At 42.8% G+C, this 25,262-nt stretch overlaps 1 protein-coding gene across 11 annotated transcripts in view; it reads right to left on the reverse strand.

Annotated features, from left to right (window-relative positions):
- Nucleotides 1-25,262, reverse strand: part of LOC137347239 (phosphatase and actin regulator 4-like) — a 183,186-nt gene that overhangs the window by 5,318 nt on the left and 152,606 nt on the right. For 9 of the 11 annotated variants that reach the window (XM_068011512.1, XM_068011511.1, XM_068011516.1 and 6 more), the window contains 9 exons: nucleotides 22,444-22,635; nucleotides 20,369-20,689; nucleotides 18,266-18,824; nucleotides 14,132-14,331; nucleotides 13,547-13,703; nucleotides 12,186-12,241; nucleotides 11,268-11,329; nucleotides 7,916-8,053; nucleotides 5,284-5,360 (listed from right to left, as the gene is read on the reverse strand). In XM_068011512.1, coding sequence (XP_067867613.1) covers nucleotides 5,284-5,360; nucleotides 7,916-8,053; nucleotides 11,268-11,329; nucleotides 12,186-12,241; nucleotides 13,547-13,703; nucleotides 14,132-14,331; nucleotides 18,266-18,824; nucleotides 20,369-20,689; nucleotides 22,444-22,635 — 1,762 coding nt within the window. Of the gene's footprint in view, nucleotides 1-5,283; nucleotides 5,361-7,915; nucleotides 8,054-11,267; nucleotides 11,330-12,185; nucleotides 12,242-13,546; nucleotides 13,704-14,131; nucleotides 14,332-18,265; nucleotides 18,825-20,368; nucleotides 20,690-22,443; nucleotides 22,636-25,262 lie in introns of those variants that run through there. The other 2 variants (XM_068011510.1, XM_068011520.1) reach the window with 2 other exon arrangements.

Consider the following 25,262-nt stretch of genomic DNA (forward strand, 5'->3'; position numbering starts at 1 on the left):
TTAAGTTTCTGGTCAATGGTAACCCCCGGGATGTTGATAGTGGAGGATTCATTAATGGTAATGCCATTGAATGTCAAGGGGAGATGGTTGGATTCTCTCTTGTTGGAGATGGTCATTGCCTGGCACTTGTGAGGCACAAATGTTACTTGCCACTTATCAGCCCAAGTCTGAATGTTGTCCAGGTCTTGCTGCATTTAGACAGGGGCGGCTTCAGTACCTGAGGAGCCGTGAATGCACAATGTTCAGTACCAATCATCAGCGAACATCCCCACTTCTGACCTCATGATAGAGGGAAGGCCATTGATGAAGCAGCTGAAGAAGGTTGGGCCTAGGACACCACCCTGAGGAACTTCTGCAGTGATGTGCTGGGACTGAGATGATTGACCTCCAACAACCATCTACCTTTGTGCTAGGTATGACCCCAACCAGTGGAGAGCTTTCCTCCAATGCCCATTGACTAGTTTTGCTAGGGCTCCTTGATGCCGCACTAGGTCAAATGCTATCTTGTTGTCAAGGGCAGTCACTCGAGTTCAGTTCTTTTTCCATGTTTGGGCCACGGCTGTAATGAGGTCAGGAGCTGAGTAGCCCTGGCTGAACCCAAACTGAGCACCAGTGAGCAGGTTATTGCTGAGCAACAGCCGCTTGATAGCACGGTCAATGACACCTTCCATCATTTTGCTGATTATTTGAGAGTAGACGGAGGAGGCAGTAATTGGCTGGTTTAGATTTGTCCTGCTTTTTGTGTACAAGTCGTACCGGGCAATTTTCACAGTGTCGGGTAGATGCCAGTTTGTAGCTGCATTGGAACAGCTTTTGCTAGGGGCACAGCCAGTTCTGGAGCACAAGTCTTCAGTACTATTGCCAGAATGTTGTCAGGGCCCATAACCTTTGCTGCATCTAGTCCCTTCAGCTGTTTCTTGATATCACAGAGAAAATCGAATTGGAAGACGACTAGCATCTGTGATGCTGGGGTCCTCAGGAGGAGGCCAAGATGAATCATCCACTCAGCACTTCTGGCTGAAGATGGTTGCAAATGCTTAAGCCTTGTCTTTTGCACTGATGTGCTGGGCACCATCATTGAAGATGGGGATACTTGTGGAGCCTCCTCCTCCTGTTAGTTGTTTAATTGCCCACCATCATTCACGACTGGATGTTGCAGGTCTGCAGTGCTTAGATCTGATTCATTGGTTGTGGGATCACTTAGTTCTGTCTATCGTGTGCTGCTTATGCTGTTTGGCACGCACATAGCCCTGTATTATAGCTTCACTGAGTTAACACCTCATTTTTGGTATACCTGGTGTTGCTCCTGGCATGCCCTCCTGCACTCTTCATTAAATCAGGCTTGATCCCCTGGCTTGATGGTAATGATAGTGTGTGGGATATGCCAGGCCATGAGGTTACAGATTGTGGTGGAATACAATTCTGCTGCTTCTGACGGCCCACAGCGTCTCATGGATGCCCAGTTTTGAGTTGCTAGATCTGTTCGAAATTATCCCATTTAGCATGGTGGTAGTGCCACACAACACGATGGAGGGTGTCCTCAATGTGAAGACAGGACTTCGTCTCCACAATGACTGTACAGTGGTCACTCCTACCAATACTGTCATGGACAGATGCATATACAACAGGTAGATTGGTGAGGAAGAGTCAAGTATGTTTTTCCCTCTTGTTGGCTCCCTCACCATCTGCTGCAGACCTAGTCTAGCAGCTACGTCCTTTAGGACTCAGCCAGCTTGGTCAGTAGTGGTGCTACTGAGCCATTCTTCGTGATGAACATTGAAGTCTCCCACCCAGAGTACATTCTGTGCCCTTTCCACCCTCAATGCTTCTTCCAAGTGGCCTTCAACATAGAGTACTTATCAGCTGAGGGAGGGTGGTAGGTGGTAATCAGCAGGAGGTTTCCGTGCCCACGTTTGACCTGATGCCATGAGACTTCATGGGGTCCAGAGTCAATGTTGAAGACACCCAGGGCAACTCCCTCCTGACTGTATACCATTGTGCCGCCACATCTGGTGAGTATGTATTGTTCCACCGACAGGATGGTGATGGTGGTGTCTGGGGCATTGTCTGTAAGGTATGATTCCAAGAGCATGACTAGATCAGGCAGTTACATGACAAGTCTGTGGGCTAGCTCTCTCAATTTTGGAACAAGCCTGTTGGGTTTGCCTGGGTGTGTGTTGCCATTCCCAGTGTCTAGGTCGATGCCAGGTGGTCCGTCTGGTTTTATTCCTTTTAGAATTTTCTCCAGTTTTTGGTACAACTGCTTGCTAGGCCATTTCAGATGGCATTTAAGAGTCAACCACATTGCTGTGGGTCTGGAGTCGCATGTAGGCCAGAGGAGGTAAGGACAGCAGACTTCTTTCCTTAAAGGGCATTAATGAACCAGATGGATTTTTATGACAATCGACAATAGTTTCATGGTCACCATGGTCCAGAGATGGAGACAGAGAAGTCAAGGAAGGGAAGGGAAGTGTCAGAGAAGGGATATCTGGGGATAGGCTGTCCACCAATATTGATTATAAGCCCAACAACTCCCATGGCTACCTTGATTACACTTCTTCACACCCTGTTTTCTGTAAGGACTCAATCGATTCTCCCAGTTTCTCTGCCTTTGACGCATCTGTTCTGATGATGCAACCTTCCACAACAGCGCTTCTGACATCTCTTCCTTTTTTTCTCAACTGTGTCTGACCCATTTCCTGCACTTCTGCCCTTAACCCTTCCCCTCCCTCCCAGAAACACGACAGAGTTCCCCTTGTCCTCACTTTCCACCCCACCAGCCTCCACATCCAAAGGCTCATCCTCCACCATTTGTCACCTCCAGCATGGTGCCACCACCAAACACTTCTTCCCTTCCCACCCCCATCAGCATTCCGAAGGGCTCGTTCCCTCCGACATCCTGGTCTACTCCTCCATCACCCCGACACCTTGCCCCCTCCCATGCAATTGCAGGTGGTGTAATACCTGCCCTTTTACCTCCTCTCTCCTCACCATCCAAGGCCCCAAACACTCCTTCCAGGTGAAGCAGCGAAATACTTGTACTTCTTTCAATGTAGTATACTGTATTCGTTGCTCACAACACGGTCGCTTCTACATTGGGGAGGCCAAACGTAGATTGGGTGACCGCTTTGTGGAACACTCCGCTCAGTCCGAAAGCATGACTCCAAAGTTCTGCTTGCTTGCCATTGCAACACATCCTCCCTGCTCTCATGCCCAACAATTCTGCCGTTGGCCTGCTGCAGCGTTCCAGTAATCAACACAAGCTTGAGGAGCAGCACCTCATCTTTCGATTAAGCACTCTGCAGCCTTGTGGACTCAACATTGAGTTCAACAATTTCAGAGCATGACTGGCTTTTTAAAAAATATATTTTTTTTAATTATTTTTCACCACGTACCTGTTTTTCACGTTTGTGCTTTTAGACAGAGCTGCTCATAACTCTGCCATTATCACTCTCTCTGGACTAATGCTTTGTCTTCCACCACAAGCATTAACACTCTCTTTACCCTTGTGCCATGACACCTTTGTTATTTAATCTCTCTTGCCCTCTGCCTTATCACACACCTCTCCCTTTTGTTCTCTTCCCTACCAAACAGCAGCACCTCACCCCCCCCCCTGCTCACTTGCTTAATACCTAATTCTTTTCTAACCTTTGCCAGCTCTGATGGAAGGTCACAGACCTGAAACGTTAACTCTGCTTCTCTCTCCACAGATGCTGCCTGACCTGAGTATTTCCAGCACTTTCTGTTTTTATTTCAGATTTCCAGCATCTGCAGTATTCATTGCAAGGGGGTTGGAGGATAAGAGTAAAGAAGTCTTGTTAAAATTATATAGCACTTTGGTGAGGCGACACTTGGAGTAGTGGGTACAATTTTGGTCTCCTGACCTAAGGAAGGATAGACTTATCTTAGACGGGGCGCAATGAAGGGTCATTAGATTGACTCCTGGAACGAGAGGTTTGAACGAGAAGGAATTGAGTAGAATGGGCCTATATTCTCTGGAGTTTAGAAGAATGAGGGGTGACCTCATCGAAACTTGTAAGATTCTTAGAGGACTTGCAGGGCGAAGAAAGAAAGTTGGACTTGTATTTTACATAGAACCTTTCACGATCTCAGGATATCTCAAAGTGCCTTATGCCCAATGGAATATTTCTGAAGTGTAGTCTCTGTTTATTGGCTGCTGCATTTCCCACAATCTGCACACAGCAAGCTCCCACAAACAGCAATGTGATAATGACCAGGTAATCTATTTTTGTGATGTTAATTGAAGGATAAATATCGGCCAGGACACTAGGGATAACTCACCTGGATCCTCTTCGAAATAGTGGAATCGGATCTGTTATCTCCACCTGACGGAGGACAGTTTAACTTCCCATCCAAAGACGCAGCTCCGACAGTGTATTCCCTCTCAGTACTGCAATGGAGTATCAGCTGAGATTTTTGTACTCAAGTGTCTGGAGTGGGACTTGAACTCACAACCTTCTGAATCAGAGGCAAGTGTTCTACCAACTGAGATGCAGAGAAACAATGCTCTCTTTAAAATTTAGTTGCTGTACACGGCCTGTTTTTTTTCAGTGGGCGGTCCCTTTAAGTTTTTTGTGCAGTTGCGCATACACACAATATTTATCACAGAGCAAGGCCCGTGTGGCCACTCACCCACGCAGCTTAGTGGGAACATTGCCGAGGCGCTGTTTCTCCGGGCTGGACAAACTAGATCTAGGGATCATATTCCGAAATGGCTGACCCCTCATCCTGAGAGGGGGAGAAATGTCTTCACTCAGCATGTTGTGAATCTTTGCAATTCTCTACCCAAGAAGTCTGTGGATGCTCCGACCATTAGCATATTAAAAAAGAGACAGATTTTTGTTAAGCAAGGGTATTGAGAGTTATGGAGCCAATGCAGGTAGATGGAGTTAAGATACAGATCAGCCATGATCTAACTGATTGATGGTACAGGCTCAAGGGTCTACTCCTGCTCCTACAACCCGTCTCCACAGTAGCCTTCTGTGCATAGGGGAATTGCAGGAGGAGTCAATGGTTAACATTGAGTGGAAAAACTAGTTAATGTCCTCTTTCCTGGCTCTGGGCAAACAGGCAAATTGTAGCACATATAGTGCTGCTGTAGCCAAGATCAAAAGTTAAATAGTCTTGATCTGCAAGGCATGGGGCAGTGCATTCACCAGCCCCCTAAGACACAAACTTTACAATGCTAAAGGATGCACAAAGCCAACCATTAGCATTATAATGTAATAATGGAGTTTATTTTGAGAGTTAAATGATATTTACCTTGTATACATTCTGCTTTCTTCATGCACCTCCATCTCTGTACTTTTGAATTCATTTAGCTCTTTTCGTATTGCTGCCTGTAAGAGTACAACAGAGAAAGGTCTTGAAATAAACACTTATTTGCATTCCAAATTGTTGCATCAAAAAGGTGGCACAGCAATCATTCACTTCAACAATTCAGTTGAAAAATGTACCAGGTACTGTATGCATTCTGTAGCAAAGGTCTCCCCTGATGCGAGTGGCTATGTCCTGAGGATAGATTACCTACTCTGCAGGATCCTTTGTATTCTTTGATTGATATGCATCATCAACATACAGTAAGAGCTTGACTGGCTTGATGAAACAATGGGCAATTTTCTGACCCAAAAGAAAATGGAAAGTCAATTAATCACAAATTCCTTGCGCCCAAAGGATGACCCGGTCAGAATAGAGGTCTTTAAAAATATGAAGGGGTTTGATAGGGTAGACTTTGATAGGGTGTTTGTACTTCTGGGGAGACCAAAACTAGGGGCCATAAATATAAGATATTGCCGATAAATCCAATAGGGAATTTCCTTTTCCAGAAGGAGTAGTTGAGGTAAATTGCATAAATAAGTGGATAAGTGTGAGGTTATCCATTTTGGTCGGAAGAATAGAAAGGCAAATTATCATCTAAATGGAGAGAAACTTCAGAATGCTTCGGTGCAGAGGGATCTGGGTGTCCTCGTGCATGAATCGCAGAAAACTAATATGCAGGTACAGCAGGTAATATGGAAGGCAAATGGAATTTTGACACTTATTGCTAAAGGAATAGAGTACAAAACTAGGGAACTGTTTCTGCAACTGTACAAGGCATTAGTGAGACCGCACCTGGAGTATTGTGCAAGTAAGGGGACCAAAACTGTGAAGGGGGATGTAGTTGCATTGGAGGCAGTTCAGAGGAGGTTCACTAGTTTGATTCCAGAGATGAGGGGTTTGTCTTATGAAGAGAGATTGAGCACTTTAGGCTTTTACTCTCTAGAGTTTAGAAGAATGAGAGGAGATCTAATTGAGGTATATATGATGATTAAGGGGATTGACCAAGTAGACGTAGAGAGGATGTTTCCTCTGGTGGGGCAATCTAGAACAAGAGGTCATAATTTTAGGATAATGGATAACAGATTTAAAACAGAGATAAGGAGAAATTACTTCTCTCAAAGGGTTGTGAATCAGTGGAATTCACTACCCCAGAGTGTGGTGGATGCCAGGACATAGAGTAAATTTAAGGAGGAGATAGACAAATTTTTAATTAGTAAAGGGTTGAAGGGTTATGTAGAACGGGTAGGAAAGTGGAGTTGAGGCAGAGATGAGATCAACATCAGCAGGCTCGAGGGGCTGAATTGCCTACTCCTAGCTCTTAAATGCATTTAAGGGGGCGCTAGATAAGCACCTGGGGGAAAAATAGGTTAGATGGAGAGGTGGAAGGAAGTACCCCACTTCATGGAGAGCATAAACCAGTTGAGCTGAATGGTCTGTTTCCATAAATTCTATGTCATGTTATTCATTACCTCACAACTCCCCAGACTCTGAGAAAACCTCTGGCTCAAGGGGTACTGATGTTATTAGAAGTAATAGGTGTGTTGGTACCCATGTGTTACAAGAAAAAATTCACTTCAGTATCACTTCTTGCAAGGTGCTCTTAACTCTATTTCAAGTGGTTCCTACCTACACAACCAGCAACAGCCCTCAGCCTGGTGTTAAACAGTACAAAGAACTCTCTCCTGACTTGACCGAAGCTCAGAGAAACAAATGTGTAATTGCACTACTCGGTTTTTTGCAGTTTCAGTGGACATGCCTGCTAGGAATAGCAAGTAAGGTGGCTGTGATTAATAGGGATCTTTAAGTGCTGTGAGCAGAAATCTTGAGTGGAATATTAAGAGACAGCAAGACTCCAACATGCCTACAGAAGGTGTTACTAATTCAGGAATAAAGGATTGAAGAGTCATAACAACTCAAAACATTAATTATGTTCTCTCCACAGATGCTGCCTGACCTGCTGAGTATTTCCAGCACTTACTGCTTTTATTTCAGATTTCCAGCATCTGCAGTATTTTGCTTTTATTTTAGCAGTTAATAATTCAGGGTTAAGCAGATGGAGTGCGAGAACTCTGAAGTGATAAGGAAGTGCTGACCCCAAGAGCATATGAAATGTCTGCAGAGCAATAAAATTATGCCACAGTATGCGCATGTACAAGGGAAAGTTAACTATTTGATATACTTATGTACTAACTTTAAGTACTGAATGGCATGAAAGTTAGGGCACACTGGGGAACTGTACGGACTTTAAACAGCCTTGATGAAATGCGTGCAAAGGCTTAGTTTACAAAGACCCGATGTGTTTGTTACTTGTGAGCATAAAAGGTGCCTATTTCATAAATACCATACATGTTGGGTTTTTATAAATTTGATAAAGACTATTGATCAGGTGAATCTGTCTCAAGTCCGTGAGTTGAAGTGTGAAAAGGATCGTCCTATCAATACCCATTACACTTTAACTATTTTCACTGGGATTATTTGATGTCAATTCTAGTTAATATGTTATTGGAGGAAAACAGTCGATTATACTGAGACAATATCACAACCAACTCATGACCAGAGACAAAGCCTCCCCCACCTTATCTGCTGGTGTTAATTTAGTCCATGGTTTATCTGCACGGCGATCATAGTCATGGGCGTCCGTTACTTCAACGTACTCATGGAAACGCAGGATTTTTCTAGCTTGGAGCTCTGCCACCGTGGGTCTTTGACTGAGCTAAAGTAATCAGAGATCACAGTCACAAAACAGTTTATACTCACCTTGAAGGCTCACAGTAGTTTGCAAAAAGCTATTCTAACGTGCAACATTTGCCAATGTAATTTTCTCCAAAATTCTTTAACTGGGTATTACAGAGTAGAACAGATATAAACCTTCTTAGAAACAGAAGGAATGGGATGAGACAAGCCAGCCATGCAGACCCTTCAATGGAGGGTAATACAGCAGCATTGACTGGAAAGGTTTGGCTGCTGCTCTTAGTCTCAATGGTGCGGAAGTGAGGTATAGACATATACACATTAAATATATATTATATAGATGCACAGCATAAAAATACATGCCAGATAATCATAAGAAATAGGAGTAGGCCATTTGGCCCCTTGAGCCTGCTCCACCATTCAATAAGATCATGGCTGATCTGACAGTGGCCCTAACTCCACTTTCTTGCCTGCCTCCCATAACTCTTGACTTCCTTGTAGATCAAAAATCTGTCTAAATCAGCCTTGAATATATTCAATGGCCCAGCCTCCACTGCTCTCTGGGGAAGAGAATTCCCAAGATTAACAACTTTCAGAAGAAATTCCTCCTCATCTCCGTCTTAAATGGGAAGCGCCTTATTTTTAAACTGTGCCCCCCTAGTTCTAGATTCCCCCACGAGGGGCAACATCCTTTCAGCATCTACCTCGTCAAACCCCCGCAGCATTGAAACATATAAGATAAGGTCACCTCTCCCTCTTCTAAACTCCAATGAGTATAGGCCCAACCTGCTCAACCTTTCCTCATATGACAACCCCCTTCATCCCAGGAATCAGTTAAGCGAACCTTCTCTGAACTGCCTCCAATGCAAGAATATCACTCCTTGAGTAAAGAGACCGAATTTGTACACAGTACTCTAGTGCAGTCTCATCAATTCCCTGTACAGTTGTAGAAAGACTTCCCTCCATTTATATTCCATTCCCCTTGCAATAAAGGCCAACATCCCATTTGCCTTTCTAATTACTTTCTGTACCTGCATGCTAATTTTTGGTGATTCATGTACAAGGACACCCAGATCCCTCTGTACCGCAACATTCTGCAGTCTCTCCTCATGCATATAATATGCTGCTTTTCTATCCTTCCAGCCAAAGTGGCCAACCTCACATTTTCCCACATTATATTCCATCTGCCAAATTTTTGCCCACTCACTTAACCTATCCATATCCCTTTGCAGACTCTGTGTCCTCCTCACAACTTGCTTTCCTACCTTTGTATCAGCAAATTTGGCTACAATACATTCAGTCCCTTCATCCAAGTCATTCCTACAGACCATAGATAGTTAATGCCCCAGCACCGATCCCTGTGGCACTCTACTAGATACAGTTTTCCAACCTGAAAATAGCCCATTTATCCCGACTCTCTTGTTTCCCGTTAGTTATCTAGCTAATATATTACCTCCAACATCATGAGCTCTTACCTTGTGCAGTAACCTTTATATGGCACCTTAGAGTGATTTTTGGAAATCCAAATACACTACATGTACTGGTTCCCCTTTATCCATCCTGCTAGTTACATCCTCAAACAACTCTAATAAATCTGACAAACACGATTTCCCTTTCATAAAACTATGCTGACTCTGCCTGATGGTATTATGATTTTCTAATAGTTCTGCTTCTACGTCCTTAATAATGGATTCTAGCATTTTCCCAATGACAGATGTTATGCTAACTGGCCTATAGTTTCCTGCTTTCTGTCTCCCTCCTTTCTTAAATAGGAGTGTTACATTTGCGGTTTTCCAATCCACTAGGCCACTTTCAGAATCTAGGGAATTTTGGAAAGTTATGACCAATGGATCCACCATCTCTGCAGCCACTTCTTTTAAGATCCTAAGATGCAGGCCATCAGATCCAGGGGACTTGTCAGCCTTTGGTCCAATTAGTTTTCCTAGTCCTTTTCCTCCAGTGACAGTGATTGTTTTAAGTTCCTCCCTCCCTTTTGCGTCTTGATTTTCTACTATTCTTGGGATGCTTTTTGTGTCTTCTACTGTGAAGACAGATACAAAATACTTGTTCAAAGTCTTTGCTATTTCCTTGTTTCCCATCATTAAGTCCCCAGTCTCATCCTCTAAGGACCCAACGCTTACTTTAGTTACTCTTTTCCTTTTTAGTGGCGCAGTCGTTAGCGGCGCAGCCTCACAGCTCCAGGGACCCGGGTTCGATTCTGGGTACTACCTGTGCGGAGTTTGCAAGTTCTCCCTGTGACCGCGTGGGTTTTCGCCGGGTGCTCCGGTTTCCTCCCACAGCCAAAGACTTGCAGGTTGATAGGTAAATTGGCCATTGTAAATTGCCCCTAGTGTAGGTAGGTGATAGGGAATATGGGATTACTGTAGGGTTAGTATAAATGGGTGGTTCTTGGTCGGCACAGACTCGGTGGGCCTAAGGGCCTGTTTCAGTGCTGTATCTCTAAATAAATAAATATAGAAGCTTTTACTGTCAGTTTTTCTATTTCTTGCTAGTTCACTCTCACTCTAATTTTTCCCTCTTTTTTGTAATCCTTTGTTTGTTTCTAAAATTTTCCCAATCTTCTGGCCTACCACTAATCTTCACAGCATTGTACAACTTTTCTTTCAATTTGATACCATCCTTAACTTCCTTAGTTAGCCATGGATGGTGCATCCTTCTCAGTGTCTTTCTTTCTCAATGGAAAATATACATATTATACATATGCGCACATTGCAGGTACAGAATCATAGTGGTTGTGTTATTGGACTCATAATTCAGAGGTCTGGGTTAATAATCTGGAGATTATAACCATGGCAGTTGGGAAATTTAAATTCAGTTGATTAAATACAGCTGGAACCTTTAAAAAAAATCTCAGTAATGGTAACCATGTAATTACCAGATTGTCGTAAACACCAATTTGGTTAACTAATATCCTTTAGGGAAGGAATTCTGCCGTCTTTATCTGGTCTGGCTTATACGTGACTGTAGACCCACAGCAATGCGGTTGACTCTTCTGAGATGGCCAAGCAAGCCACTCAGTTTAGGGATGGACAATGCTGGCCTTGCCAGTGATGCCTACATCCCGTGAATGAACAAAACAAATATGGAAGGTGCGATCAGTTCAAATTCGCTATACAAGAGCCAGACACTCAGCTTGGAGGTTCAGAGTAGCAAGTCAACACTGATTCTCAATACAGACTTTCATACAACAAACTACAAACTGTCTGTTTCAGTACCTTTCTGGTAAGCCGCCTCTTGATCTCCCGTTTTTCTGCCTCATGTTGTTCCTCATCTTTATCTGTAGAGGCAGAAATGTAGGGTTATTTCACAAGTACAATACATGAGCTGATGAGATTAGCAGCATCAATATTTTTTCAGTACACCGACCAAAGTATGATACCAATCAAAGCAAACACTACTGCTTACGTGCAGGACCAACCTGTCCTTTTATTGAACCAGTGTAGAATTATCTCCAATACTAAAATAATGTGTTCCAATAAAGAATATTAATGCAAACACACATACAAGAAGCTGTAGAGAGGGATCAGTCTGAATAAAGTGAATTGTGGAAGCTAAATCAGCCGTTGCCAACCAAAACTTGTAATTTGATTTGTATTCACACCAAAGCAATCGAAATGCAACACCGGTTAGAAAAATTACAGACAGGCACCCTACAAGCAGGAACTTGCTTTTATAAAATACTGCTCACAAAAAGACAGGATTTTTGTTGGCACCGAGCATAGAGAAACAAATGCGGCTAGGTTACGGAAACAAAATTATGATCAACCGGCTGGTTTTTGGAAGGAAAAAGAGATGGTAAGGAGGGGGGAACTGGGTAGAATGTTCAACTGGACAATGGAATAGTAGCTGAACCTGCTTAAAAAACACCCTATAATACCTTTTGTGGTTGGTTTTAGGTAGCTAATCATGAGGATATTGTGTTTGCAAAAGTAAGTTATGTAACAAATGTCCCAGACTGTAATTTCAAAGATTTGGTTTGCTAGTCATCCCTCAATGTGACTTCAACAGCAAGTCTGTTGCAAAATGAGCATGCCAAAAAGTGTAAAATAACCAGTAATAGGAAAAACCATATCAATTTACTTCTCACTACAATGTGAACTCAATTAGCATCTGAGGATAAAAGGTATACTAACTTTTAAGGATATTCCTTTGCTCCAGCTCTTCTGCAGTTGGCCTTTGACTCAGACGCCTGACGGAATGGAGGACGACAAATTATTTCAGGTCACAGCTCTGTCTGAAGCAAGTTTAGCTTTCTAAGAAGCAGCGTCTTCCCGACACTTCAACAGATTCAGGATGTATTGTCATACCAAGTAGTGCACATGCTGAATTTAACCCTTTTGTTAAACTTGTGCCACTGTGTTCAATTGTAGCATCCTGAACTTCTACCTGAACAGAGATTAGTTAATTCAGCATAACCTGGGAGCTGAACCTGAGGTTGACCAGTGTGTATGGCTACGGTACCACACTGGGCTTTGCATGGTATCTGGAATGTACCCACCTCTGCATAACGCCCTACTTGCCTTACATTTATTTTTCTGGAGGCTGTGTGTCAGTGAAAGGGCTATATGCGAGGGGGAGGGGTGGGTGGGACAGGGTAAATCTCAGATACAATGACATATCTTGAATGATGTTGAAGTGTTGGAAAACTGATCACTCTCTGGGTACTTGGTGTATAGTGTAGGGGTATTGTTCAAATGTCAACCAGCTGCTGGCAGTGAACAAGAACACAGTTGCATGCATTGGTCACACTCCACCTACCCAAATGGGGTAACTGTCAACAGATCTGGAGGAACAACCAAAACCCACCATGCACCAAGCATGACTGGCATTCTCGGAAATCATTCTCAAGGGTCATCCACAACCCACATTAAAAGATTTGCATTTATAGAGCATGTTTCACGGCCTCAGTATGTCTGAGAGCACTTTACAGCCAATGCAGTACTTTTGGTCACTTATTGTAATATAGGGAAATACAGCAGCCAATATGCGCACAGCAAGCTGCCACAAATAGCAATGTGATGATAACCAGATAATCTACTTTTTTTTTAAAAAAAAGCAATGTTGGTTGAGCGATAAATATTGGCTAAGACAGTGGGAGAACACCTCTGTTTCAAAATAGTACCATGGAACCTTATACGGCTGCCCGTGAGTGCAAACAGGACTGCGGTTTAACATCTCATCTAAAAGATGCAACCTCTGACAGGGCAGCACTGCCTCGGCACCGCACTGGAATGTCAGCCTAGATATTTGTGCCCGTCTTTGAGGTGGGACTTGAACCCACAACCATCTGACTCAGTCGCAAGAATGCTAGCAACCAAGCCATGGCTGATATTTTATTAGGCAGTGAAGCTTGCTCACTACCATAAAGTCCTGTGTCTACTATACCAGTGTGTATGCAGCATATATTAAGCAAAGAACAGTTTTAATTTAATGAGTGAAAGCAGTGTTCTCTGTAAGATTGAGGAACCTACTATCCATTTTTATGTCGTCTTACCGGATGAGCGCTGTTCCAATCTGCTGTCGAATCTCAAGTCTCTCCTGATCCGACTGACGAGGTAGGATGTTCTTTTCTATAAGTTCCTGCTTTGTAGGTCTGTTGCTCAGTTTAAGGGCCAAAGTATCTTTTCGTTTTACTTTATTAGCCAATGAACCTACGAAAGATTTTACAGACCAGTAAATAAAACTTTGCTTTTTCTTCGAAATAACAAAAACAACCTGTAGCTGTACACTGCAGCTCATCTTTAATCTTTGTGAAAAAAGAGGAAATTAAATTCTAATCAAATTAATTACAGAAAGCAAAAATTAATATTGCTAATGTACAGTAGGCTAATATCTGTACTGGAATAATTAATACTATTATTGCACTGTAGGTTACAGACGGAGAGGCCATGAAAGACTGGCTTATAGATTTGGCACTCAAGTCTTGGACAAGATTGGTACAACCGCACTTGGACCTATGCAACTATAAGTTCTAATCCTCCTTGACAAACAATGGATTAACAGAGAAGACACAAACAACATCCTTAAGGCAATATTGCTTAAGTGTACGTATTTAAAGTTCATGAATGCAAATACATACTGGGTTGATCATCTTCCTCATCTTCATCGTAGTCATCCTTGTACAGTACTGGACCATCGTCATCTGAATCGCTCACGTCTTCATCCTGTCTCACGAGTTCTGGAATGATGACGACTGATGAAACTAGCGCTGGGTAATCCTGTTTCTCGGATCTCTGCTCCTCCTCCTCTTCATCCTCAGTGTTCTCATCATCAGAGGGGCTGGGTGATCAGATTATATGAAAGCTGGTTAGTTATTTAATGAAAGGCTTTGCTGGTACAGTGGGAAACGTTACACTAGGCACAGTATCAAAATGTACAGACAACTCAAGAATATTGAACAAAAGCAAAATCTGAGTATTTCCAGAATTTTCTGCTTTTTATTCCAAGTAAGTTGAACATGATTAACTGTGAATAGGGCTGCGAGTGACATGGACAGGTTGATAGATGGGGGCACATCGAGAGAGTTGAAACTTAAGGCAGAGAAATGTGAGGGAAATCCATTTTGGGATGAATAATAATGAGATTACACTAAATGGAAGAACATTTGAAAAAATTATGAAGAGTTTTGATAGGGTAGATATGAGTAGACAGGGAGAGGTGCACAATCAAAAGGTTAACCTTTCTCCGAACAGCAGACAAATCTATAATTCTTTAAAGAAATCTACATAAAAAAACTGATCTATGTAACAGACATCAAACATCCCTTCACTTAAACACTGGCAGAACGTTCAGTAACCAGAGGACCCAGATTTAAGATAATTTGCAAAAAAAAAAGAGATGAGATGAAGAATTTTTATGCGGCAAGTTATGATGATCTGGCATGCACTGCCTGAGAAAGTAGTGGAAGCAGAGTCCTTAGTAACTTTGAAATGGGAATTGGATAAATATGCGAAGTGGAAATTTGCAGGGCTATGGGGAAAAAGCATGGGAGTGGGACTAATTGGATGGCTCTTTCACAGGCATAAAGAGCCAAATGGCCTCATTTTGTGCGGTATTATTCTAACAGCAGCAAGACCTATGAGCTTAAAGTGGAAGGACAGGTTGATAAAGCTGCAAAGTGTACTAGATTTTATAAACAGAAGGTCTGAACATAAGAAAGAGACATGTTAAATTTACAGAATTATTGGTTAAGCTGCAGTTAGAATATTGCGACAGTTTTGTGTGCCCTGCGTTAGGAAGGAGTACAGAACAGATTCACCAAGAACAAACATGAGAAACTGATTCTTGTCATTAAAACAAAGGATAAGGCGAGATCTGATGGAGTTGTTCAAAATTGTGAGCTTTGATAAGGTAATTAGGGGAAAACCACTTCCAAGTGATCAATGAGCTGGTTAGAAGGCATAACTTTAAGATTGCCTCCCTTAGAATGAAGGAGTGAGTAGATTGTGTTTTTAAATACAGAAGACTTATGGAATTCCCTGCCAGGAACAATGCTGGGAGCAGTATTCATAATACTATTTGAATGTTTTTTATATATATTAGGGTATGGGAAAAGGATGGGGAAATGGGGCCAAGTGGATAGTTCGCCAGGGATCTGAAGGTGGAATGGGCTGATAGCCCAACTAATCATGAAGAAAGAGGCCAAACAGATTTTAGCTAGGGCAGTTCGACAGAACCTGCAAATGGCCCTATGGCCTCTAGGCTTGGGAGGATTGCAAAAATAAAATCATTCGGTATTGCTGCCCCAATTACTAACCAGTGGCTCCTGCTGAAAAGTGCATGCATGTGGTACTGGGCAAGGGAAAAACAGCCTGTCAAAGCTTACACATATAAGGACAACCAACAGGACCCAGGCCCTAGCATGAGTTAGCACCTTCAAATGAAGGAAGGGAAGAGAAAATGGAGAAACACAAAAGCAACTGTAACACATGGACAGAAATATCGAAGATTCAATTAATGTTCATGACATGAGCATGTCAGAATTTGACATTAAATCGTGTTATGCGAGTTGGTCTCAGCAAGCGCAGCAGGTGGTGATGAAAAGGCAGCACTGGGCAACCCCTAACTTGGAGAGGAGACAATCCGCCAAGGCTCTCACTCCTAAATGCCATTCAGCATTCCCTGCTGGAAGCAGACAAACATTCGGCACTTGGTGAGGAAAAGGATCTGGCGAGGCTGAGACCTCACACCATCGGGATCAAATATCTTTCTAACTCTTACCATCCAGGCTTATAAAATAATGCTGTTTGGGTGGTGGACTCGAGGGTGAATGACATCCAGGGAATGATATCCTACCAAAGAGACAATGCCTTCTGGAGTGGTAGAGGAGAAAGAGTGAGAAAATTTGGCAAGCAAAATCACAAGTACCATTAATTAGAAATAAAAATAGAAGGGATTAGAAATATGCAGAGTCTAAAATTCCTTCAAGTAGATTTTATCCATGCCCAACTTTTTTTTGTTAAGGGATTTCCACTAAACTTGGCCAAAATTAGAGGTGCATGAAATATATCTTATGGAAATCTGGTATACCTACCACACCCCACCTCTACACCCTGGTTCCAAAGTGTTAACCTATCTTTTGTGTTCCTGATGCTCACAGAACTAAAGAACAAACTCAGAAATTTCTTCTGCTAATGCAGTATATGCACAGCTACATCCACAAGCAGCATAGCTCTTCACCTATATGGACCTTCAGACTAAATCAGTGAGCATTTCAACTCTGCTGTACAGTACTTGCTCTCACTTCAAACAAGGTCCAGCCAGGCATTTGTGGCAATATTCAACTTAATTTTGTTTTCCACAGTTTGCCACATTGTGATAAACTCCATTCAATATCCAAAGCTCATCCATTCCCCCCACAACACAAAATCAATTAAGTGGACAAATTTGAATAAATGATCAAAGGCTCGAGGTACACCAGTGTTCACTTATGTAGAATGTACAGCACAGAAACAGGCCGCTTGGCCCAACTGGTTCCATACTGGTGTTTATACTCCACATGAAACTCTTCATACCCATCTTCAACTAACCTTATCAATATAACCTTCCATTCCGTTCTTCCTCATGTGCTTATCTAACTTCTCCTTAAATACTTCGCTGTTATTCACCTTAACTATTTCATGTGATAGCGAATTCCACATTCTAAGCACTCTAGTTTTCCATTGTTTGCAACATGCTTTAAATTCTGGTTTGGAAGGAGGTAACATGCACGTACCACAGGGGGATTAATGTTTAGTGCGGTCACACCAGAAGAATCAATGGCACTATTCAAAGAGTCCTGCCCAACATTCCTCCCTCAACAAATACCACTATAAATGGATCAACTGGTCATTCATTTCATTGCTGTTTGTGGGACCTTGCAAAGTGCAAGGTGGCTGCTATGTTTGTCCTACAGTGACTACACTAAGTGCTTCACTGGCTGTGAAGCTCTTTATGACACTCTCCGGATGTGACAGGATTTATTTAAAGGCAAGTACTTTCTTAATCAGCTTGAAGCACAGTTTCCAGAATCCAACTCCTGGTGGCCATGACCCCACAGCAGAAGAGAGTTTTCAACTTGGCACCAATTATAGTAACACACGAAGAGGCAAACAAGATGACTGGTATGGAAAAATGGCACACTGAAGTGTGGGAAGGATACTTTTCTGAGGCTGGGGTTGGGACTGTGATTAGATTTTAGATTAGATTAGAGATACAGCACTGAAACAGGCCCTTCGGCCCACCGAGTCTGTGCCAAACATCAACCACCCATTTATACTAATCCTACACTAATCCCATATTCCCAACAAACATCCCCACCTGTTCCTATATTTCCCTACCACCTACCTATACTGGTGACAATTTATAATGGCCAATTTACCTATCAACCTGCAAGTCTTTTGGCTTGTGGGAGGAAACCGGAGCACCCGGAGAAAACCCACGCAGACACAGGGAGAACTTGCAAACTCCACACAGGCAGTACCCGGAATCAAACCCGGGTCCCTGGAGCTGTGAGGCTGCGGTGCTAACCACTGCGCCACTGTGCCGCATTCATTCATTATTGAGGTAGAGCAAAGAGAGTTGTTACACTCTGAATATAACGGTGCCGAAACTGAGCTTGGGTGCTGACACTGGGTAGCTGAGAAACAGACAGTGTTCCATTACCAAACACTAACACTTCTTACCTCAGGGGCACAAAATTAAAACAGCCATTTGAAATAACACGTGCACTCACCATTTTAACTTCTCCAAGGTGACTTGCAATGCCCGGCTCTTATTAGCATCATCAAAGGCAGTCTCAAAAAGCAATGATTTTGCTGTATTTGAGCCATCAGCTGCAGTGACAACTGGTCGAGGGCTACACAGCGCTTGCTGGATCATTATGTGCAAAGGAACTTGAGATTGGCGAGTTGGAAGGAGTTCGGGACAGTTATCAGATGAAGGATGAGGCTGCTGATCAGGTTCTTTTTCATGTTGTACACTGGCGTGACAGAATGTCAATGCAGGGGGAGTAGCTTTGACTGGAGGTCTTGGTGGAAGGGACTGACGAGGACAGGGTTCTGGAGCAGAAGGTGGGCGCGAAGGCAATGCTGGCGATGATGTAGGTGCATGTGCTGATGTCGATACTTGCATTGGTAGCTGCGTTCTCTCCTTGTTCTCGCACACATTCTGGGTAGTGTTGTTTGGCTCAGTCACAGGCGGGTTGAAGCTTATCCTCCTGTGTGGCACTGGTGGCGAATGCTTACCTGGCACTACTAGGCCAGGGCCAGGGGTCATGATGTGACTAAGTTCCGCTGAAACAGAATTTTGCAAATTGAGTCAGTGTTCCGAAACTTGCCTGTTTTAAGAATTGTACCACTATTCATTGCTTAGAAACATAAACTTCATCCTGACAAGATAAGGGCATCGTGAGACCTTGTGTGTTAAACAAACAGGAAGGCAACAGATTTGCAATGGTCAGCTGGACAAAATAAAATATCCTATGGCAGGCAGTTGTGGCCAATATATGAAAATATTAAATATGGCATAATGACTGGAGCACAAACCATGCTCAGTATAAGGTTGAACATTCCTTTCCTAAATCTTTTACATTTAAGACTCTGCCTTGGAAGAACACAGGTTAACTTTCAATCAACCGCACCATCATGCCTTAGGTTTTTAAATTAACATGATATATATATATTTATATAGACAAAAGATTTATGACATCAGAAGGGTAACAAATTAGTAATACTGCATCAAGATTTTCAGGAGTGAGTAATGCTGCTATATATGGACACAGGACAACAGGGAAAGGTTATTGGACAAGTTCAAAAGCATTTGTTACAGTATTAGCCCTACTGTATGCAGGCAAAGAAACGCGTGTAATAGGTGTAGGCTATTCAACCCCTTGAGTCTGTTCTGCCATTCAATTAGATCATGGTTGATGTGTGCCTCAATTCCATTTACACGCCTTTGTTCCATATCCCTAAATACCTTTACCAAACAAAAACTTATCAATCTCAGTCTTGAAGATTTCTATTGACTCCAAACATCCACACCCTCTTGGGGAAGTGATTCCCAGATTTCAACTATCCTTTGCATGAAAAAGTGATTCTGGTTTCACTCCTAAATGGTTTCGGTCTAATTTTAAGGTTATGCCCCCTTGTTCTGCCTTCTCTCACCAGAGGAAATAGTGTCTCTATGTCAAATCAAATCCCTTAATTATTTTAAATAACTCAATTAGATCGTCCTTAAAACTGAAGTTTATGCACCCCCTTCTCAGAACTTAACTCTTTAAGCCTCAGTATCATTCTGGTGAATCAGTGCGGTGCCTAAATTGCAACAGTGATAATACTTCAAAAAAAAATACTTAATTGACCATAAAAAGCTTTGGGACATCCTGAGGTCACGAAAAGTGGTATATACCCTTTTACCTTTTCCAATACCAATTTATCTTTCCTGCGATTTGGTGCACGAAACTAACTCCAGATGGGGTCTGACCAAGGCTCTGTACAACTGAAGCAACACTTCCTCTCTTGTGAATTCTAATCCCCTTGAGATAAAGACCAATATTCCATTCAGCTTTTTAAAATCACTTTTGTACCTTTGAATCAGCTTTTAGTGATTTGCGTACATGGACTCTTCAATCCCTTTGCTTCTCCATAATGGTCTATCACCATTAAGAAAATATTCCAATTTGACTTTCTCAGATCCAAAGTGGATGAACTTTGAATTCTCCACACTGAACTGCAGTAATGCAGCAAGGAACATCTGTAATTGCTTTCCATTTCAAGGTAAAATTCTACCTGTAGCTTATTTCACAAAGTATGCCATGCGGCAGTATGTAGATACTTACCAAACAAAGGATTGCTATTTCGATTGGGTTTTGGAGGAGGAATGGGGGGTTGCTTGGCAGGGGCAGTGGTGGTGGTGCTACTTGCAGATGGGGCCAAAGAGTCAATGATATTGGTAGTAGTGGTGGAACAGGAAGTGGAGAAACAGGAAATAATGGAAGAGACATCCTTGGCAGTGGTCATGTTGGCTCCAGGGTCTTTCACTTGCCCCTCGCCTGCCTCCAAAGTGGGAGCTGACACTGGTCTTTTAGGAGGAAGCAAAGCCTGTTTCTGGTCACGTATGGGCGCCAATTCTGACAATCGACATCTTTCCGCAGCCTCTGCTGAGTAACAAAATTAAAAGAAAACGTGCATCAAATAGAGGAAGCACAAAACTGGGAAAGACAACATGAGAGAATGACAAACACAAAAAATGCACAAATCATAAACTCAACACTCGCACACTGATAACTCGTACTAAAAGAGCACAGAGCACTAAAAACTGGAAAACGTTTTGGTGAAGAGGCAGAAGTGCCATATGGTACTCTCTTCCCAACTTTGAATTACTATAATGGAGTGGAAAAAAAAAAGTGGTTCACCGAACACTTTCATGTGGACAATGCCCCTTTAAATAATGTTTCTTAGGCAGCAGGAAATACACTGCCACAAGAATGCAGAATATATTACACTGCACAATGTCCCTGGTTAAATAAAATGGAATTGTACTTTTCACTCATCACCCTTGATCTTGCTAATCTGGCCTCACTCCTCCCCATCTCTGTAACCTCCCTCAGCCCTACAACCCTCAGAGATCTTTGCATTCCTCGGAGTACTTGATTCTTCAACTGGACTTGCCTACTGCAACCTGATTGTATTGCCCTTTATCCATGTCCTTTTATATGGGGGCGGAGGGGAGTTATAACTTGAGATATTTTAATGTTTCTAAGGCCAGAAATGGGGATGTTCACTGATGATTGCACAACGTTCAACACCATTTGTGACTCCTCAGATACTGAAGCAGTTCGTGTAGAAATGCAGCAAGACCTGGACAATATCCAGGCTTGGGCTGATAAGTGGAAAGTAACATTTGCACCACACAAGTGCCAGACAATGACCATCTCCAACAAGAGACGATCTAACCATCTCCTCTTGACATTCAATGGCATTACGATTGCTGAATTCCCCACTAACATCCTGGGGGTTACATTGACCAGAAACTGAACTGGAGTAGCCATATAAATACTGTGGCTACAAGAGCAGATCAGAGGCTAGGAATCCTGCGGCGAGTCTTCAAAAACTCCACAGTAAGCTGAGCAGAAAATGAAGAGCTCCGCTGAGGAACCTGAAAAAACTCATTGCCTGGCACTTGTGTGGCACAAATGTTACTTGCCACTTATCAGCCCACCTCCTGACTCCCCAAAACTTGTCCACCATCTACAAGGCACAAGTCAGGAGTGTGATAGAATACTCCCCACTTAGCTGGATGAGTGCAGCTCCAACAACACTCACGAAGCTTGACACCATCCAGGACAAAGCAACCAGCATGATTGGCACCCCATCTACAAACATTCACTCCCTCCACCAGCAATGCACAGTGGCAGCAGTGTGTACCATCTACAAGATGCATTGCAGCAACGCACCAAGGCTCCTCAGGCAGCACCTTCCAAACCCCCGACCTCTACCACCTAGAAGGACAAGGGTAGCAGATGCGTGGGAACACCACCACCTGCAAGTTCCCCTCCAAGCCACACACCATCCTGACTTGGAACTATATCGCCGTTCCTTCAATGGCACTGGGTCAAAACCCTTCCTAATAGCACTATGGGTGTACCTACCCCATATGGACTGCAGCAGTTCAAGAAGGCAGCTCACCACCACCTTCTCTTGGGCAATTAAGGATGGGCAATAAATGCTGGCTTGGCCAGCGACGCCCACATCCCATGAAACGAATAAAAATGAGACACCCTTTCTCTTTTGGTTATCTTTCCACACATTACATAAAATAGCAATGATGTATGTGTTAGTTACTGAATTTAAAAAGTTTAAACCCGGTGAAACTAGTGTGTTTTACAAAACAAAAAGCACTTTGATTTCTTACCTTTTTTTTCAGGCTCTTCAGCAGAGCTCTTCATTTTCTCCTCAGCTTCCTGTGGAGCTTTTGAAAGACTCGACCTTTTTTCACCTCTGGCTGCTGGTTCAGCCTCTGTTGAGGTAGACAATTCACCCACAGGGACTGTATGCCCATTCTTTAGTGTACTGTTTTGGACAGGTTTGCTATTAATTTCCCCATCTGCAGAAAGGAAGAAATGGAAGCCTGGTAAGTTTTTTTTTTACAGAATAGATAAGGAGAAACTGTTTCCAGTGGTGGGAGGGTCAGTAACCAGAGAATGCATTTAAGGTAATTGGCAAAAGAACCAGAGGGAAGATGAGAAGAACCTTCTTCATACAGCGAGTTATGATTTGGAATGCACTCAGGAAGGGTGGTGGAAGCAGATTCAATAGCAACTGTCAAAAGCGAATTGGACACACTTCAGAAATTTGCAGGGCTATGGGAAAAAAAAAGTGTGACTGATTAGACAACTCCTTCAAAGAGCCATCACAGGTATGATGGACTGAATGTCCTCCCTTCCGTGATGTGTGCTTCTAGGACTCTATAAAGGCGGTCAGTAAGCCACTGCTTAGCACCGTCTCAACTCTAAACCAGTGGTGCAAACAGAAATGAGGCTCAGAACAAGAGAGAAATGTCTTGTAACCAACCAATTCTTTCAAAGTGCATGAAGTTACTGTTTGCACAGTATGACAAGAATTCCTGTGAAGCAGATAATCACTCGCTAAATAAATTCAGACATAGACAGCGGATAATTTATGTCCTTACTTTTTGCAATCTGTTTTCACCTCTCTAATGTGTGTCCTTTAGCCTACCACATTATTGGCTCTGACAAAGCCTAGGGCAATTTCTTAAAATGTTCCAAACCTCTTAGCAGATTACTCGGAAATTATTCTCGATCTTATCGGCACCCAAAGAGTAGGATAATTAATTCCTCTTGGCCTCAACAGCGAGGAGCTGGTGCTGCAAACAGGATCTGATCAGCACTCAAATCCTCTTCAAAGACTGGCCATTCAGTAGAGCTGGAGACTCAGCCTGCATTCCATCACTGGTACACCCAGCTGCCACCCTGAAGCTGAGACACCAACACGCATCTAAGATTGCTAACTCTGGTCGGACGTATTCATGGGACTATCACATGAGCATCCTGCCTCCAACTGTTCCACCCCAAACTCAGCCATCGGTCACCCAACACATCCAAACAGAGTTTGCTGCCTTCCCAAGGCCAAGTGGAAAATGAACAGACTCAGTTACTCCGATTGGATGATTCTTGACTTGTCAAGTCAAACAGACATAGCCCTCTCCCAGCTCTAATATTTGTGTAACTAATAAACAAACGTGTTCAAAGTAAATGGCAAAAAGCTCACATTTTGTTTTTAATGCCCCTATGACTTTACTCCAGAGTTGTCGAAAGTTTTCCCAGGCGATCTAGCTTTAATGCCTGGAGTCTCCAGGACAATCCTGGAGAGTTGGCAACCTTATTTGCATAAGAAAGTAATACACTAAATTAACACGATGTTGCAAGCTGACAACAATTAACCTTCTCAGCAGGGAAGCCCCTGTTAAGAATAAAATCCAACTGTATTTCGTTTATTTGGGGAGGGGGGGAAAAAGAGGGGAGATGGGACCATTTGCCCCCCTCCAGTTTATCTTGCCCGTTTTCATCTGTATTTCTAAAAATCCCTAAAAACATCAACTGTTGAGGCTGCTCCTCTTCCCCGTGTCAAATCTTCAGCTGGTTACTATAAATTCTATTTCAACTCATTACAATAGCTGCTTGCAATTATCTAGCTCCTTTAAATGTAGAAAAACATCCCAAAGCACTTCACTGAGGTGTGATTAAAAGAAAAAAATCATAATATTTTGCAGCAGAGAATCTTGGCTGCAATGATTGCGAAAGGGTTATCCACTTTGTCCCATCCTTCTGCTCCTTTCTCCATGCATTTCCAAAATTTTTTATTTTCAAATATTTATTCATTTCCTTTCTAAAATCTGTTATTGATTCTGCTCCCACCACTATTTCTGGGTGGACATTCCATCTGCTAACAACCTCCACATGAAGGAATTTCCCCTAAATGCTATTATTTTGATGATCTTAATTTTAAGCTTTCGAGTTACTGAATCCTCCAACCAGCAAAAACCACAGTAAACCTTTTATTATGAATAGTGAACCCTGAACATAGACCAGTTCCAAGTGTAACTCTATTCCTCCCCCTCCCCTAAAATTTCCTAAGTGATACTGCAGCAACTCGCCAAGGCTTCCCAAAACCCGTGATGCCCACTGTCCAGAAGTACAAGGGCAGCAGTTGTATAGGAACACCATCACCTCCAAGTCACACACTATCCTGACCTGGGACAAATATTGCTGTTGTTCCATTGTTGCTGGACCAAAATCCTGGAAACTCCCTTCCTAACACCATGGTGGGAGCAACCTTCACCGCACCAACTGCGGCAGCTCAAGGCAGCAGTTCACCGCCATCTTCTCACGGCAACAAATGCCTACATCCCAAGAATGCGTATAAAAAAATACAACGAGCATTTCAATCCGTGTCAGTTCGTCAGTAATTTATGAGGAACAGCTTTTATCACTGGGAGTGGAGGTTGCTCCAGGTCATCATAACCTGCTGCATAATAAAAAAAAATTCTATTTGGCAACACTTTCTTCTTTAAAATAGGGTAGATGTTGCCTGGCTTTACTGAACAACTTTAAACAGTGCCTTTAACGCAATAAAACATCCCAAGGTGCACGATAGGACAATTAACAAAATTTGACACTGAGCCAATTTAAGGAGATACTAGGGCAGACGACT

Source organism: Heterodontus francisci, chromosome 31 (assembly GCF_036365525.1).
Source record: "Heterodontus francisci isolate sHetFra1 chromosome 31, sHetFra1.hap1, whole genome shotgun sequence".
Classification (NCBI taxonomy): Eukaryota; Metazoa; Chordata; class Chondrichthyes; order Heterodontiformes; family Heterodontidae; genus Heterodontus; species Heterodontus francisci.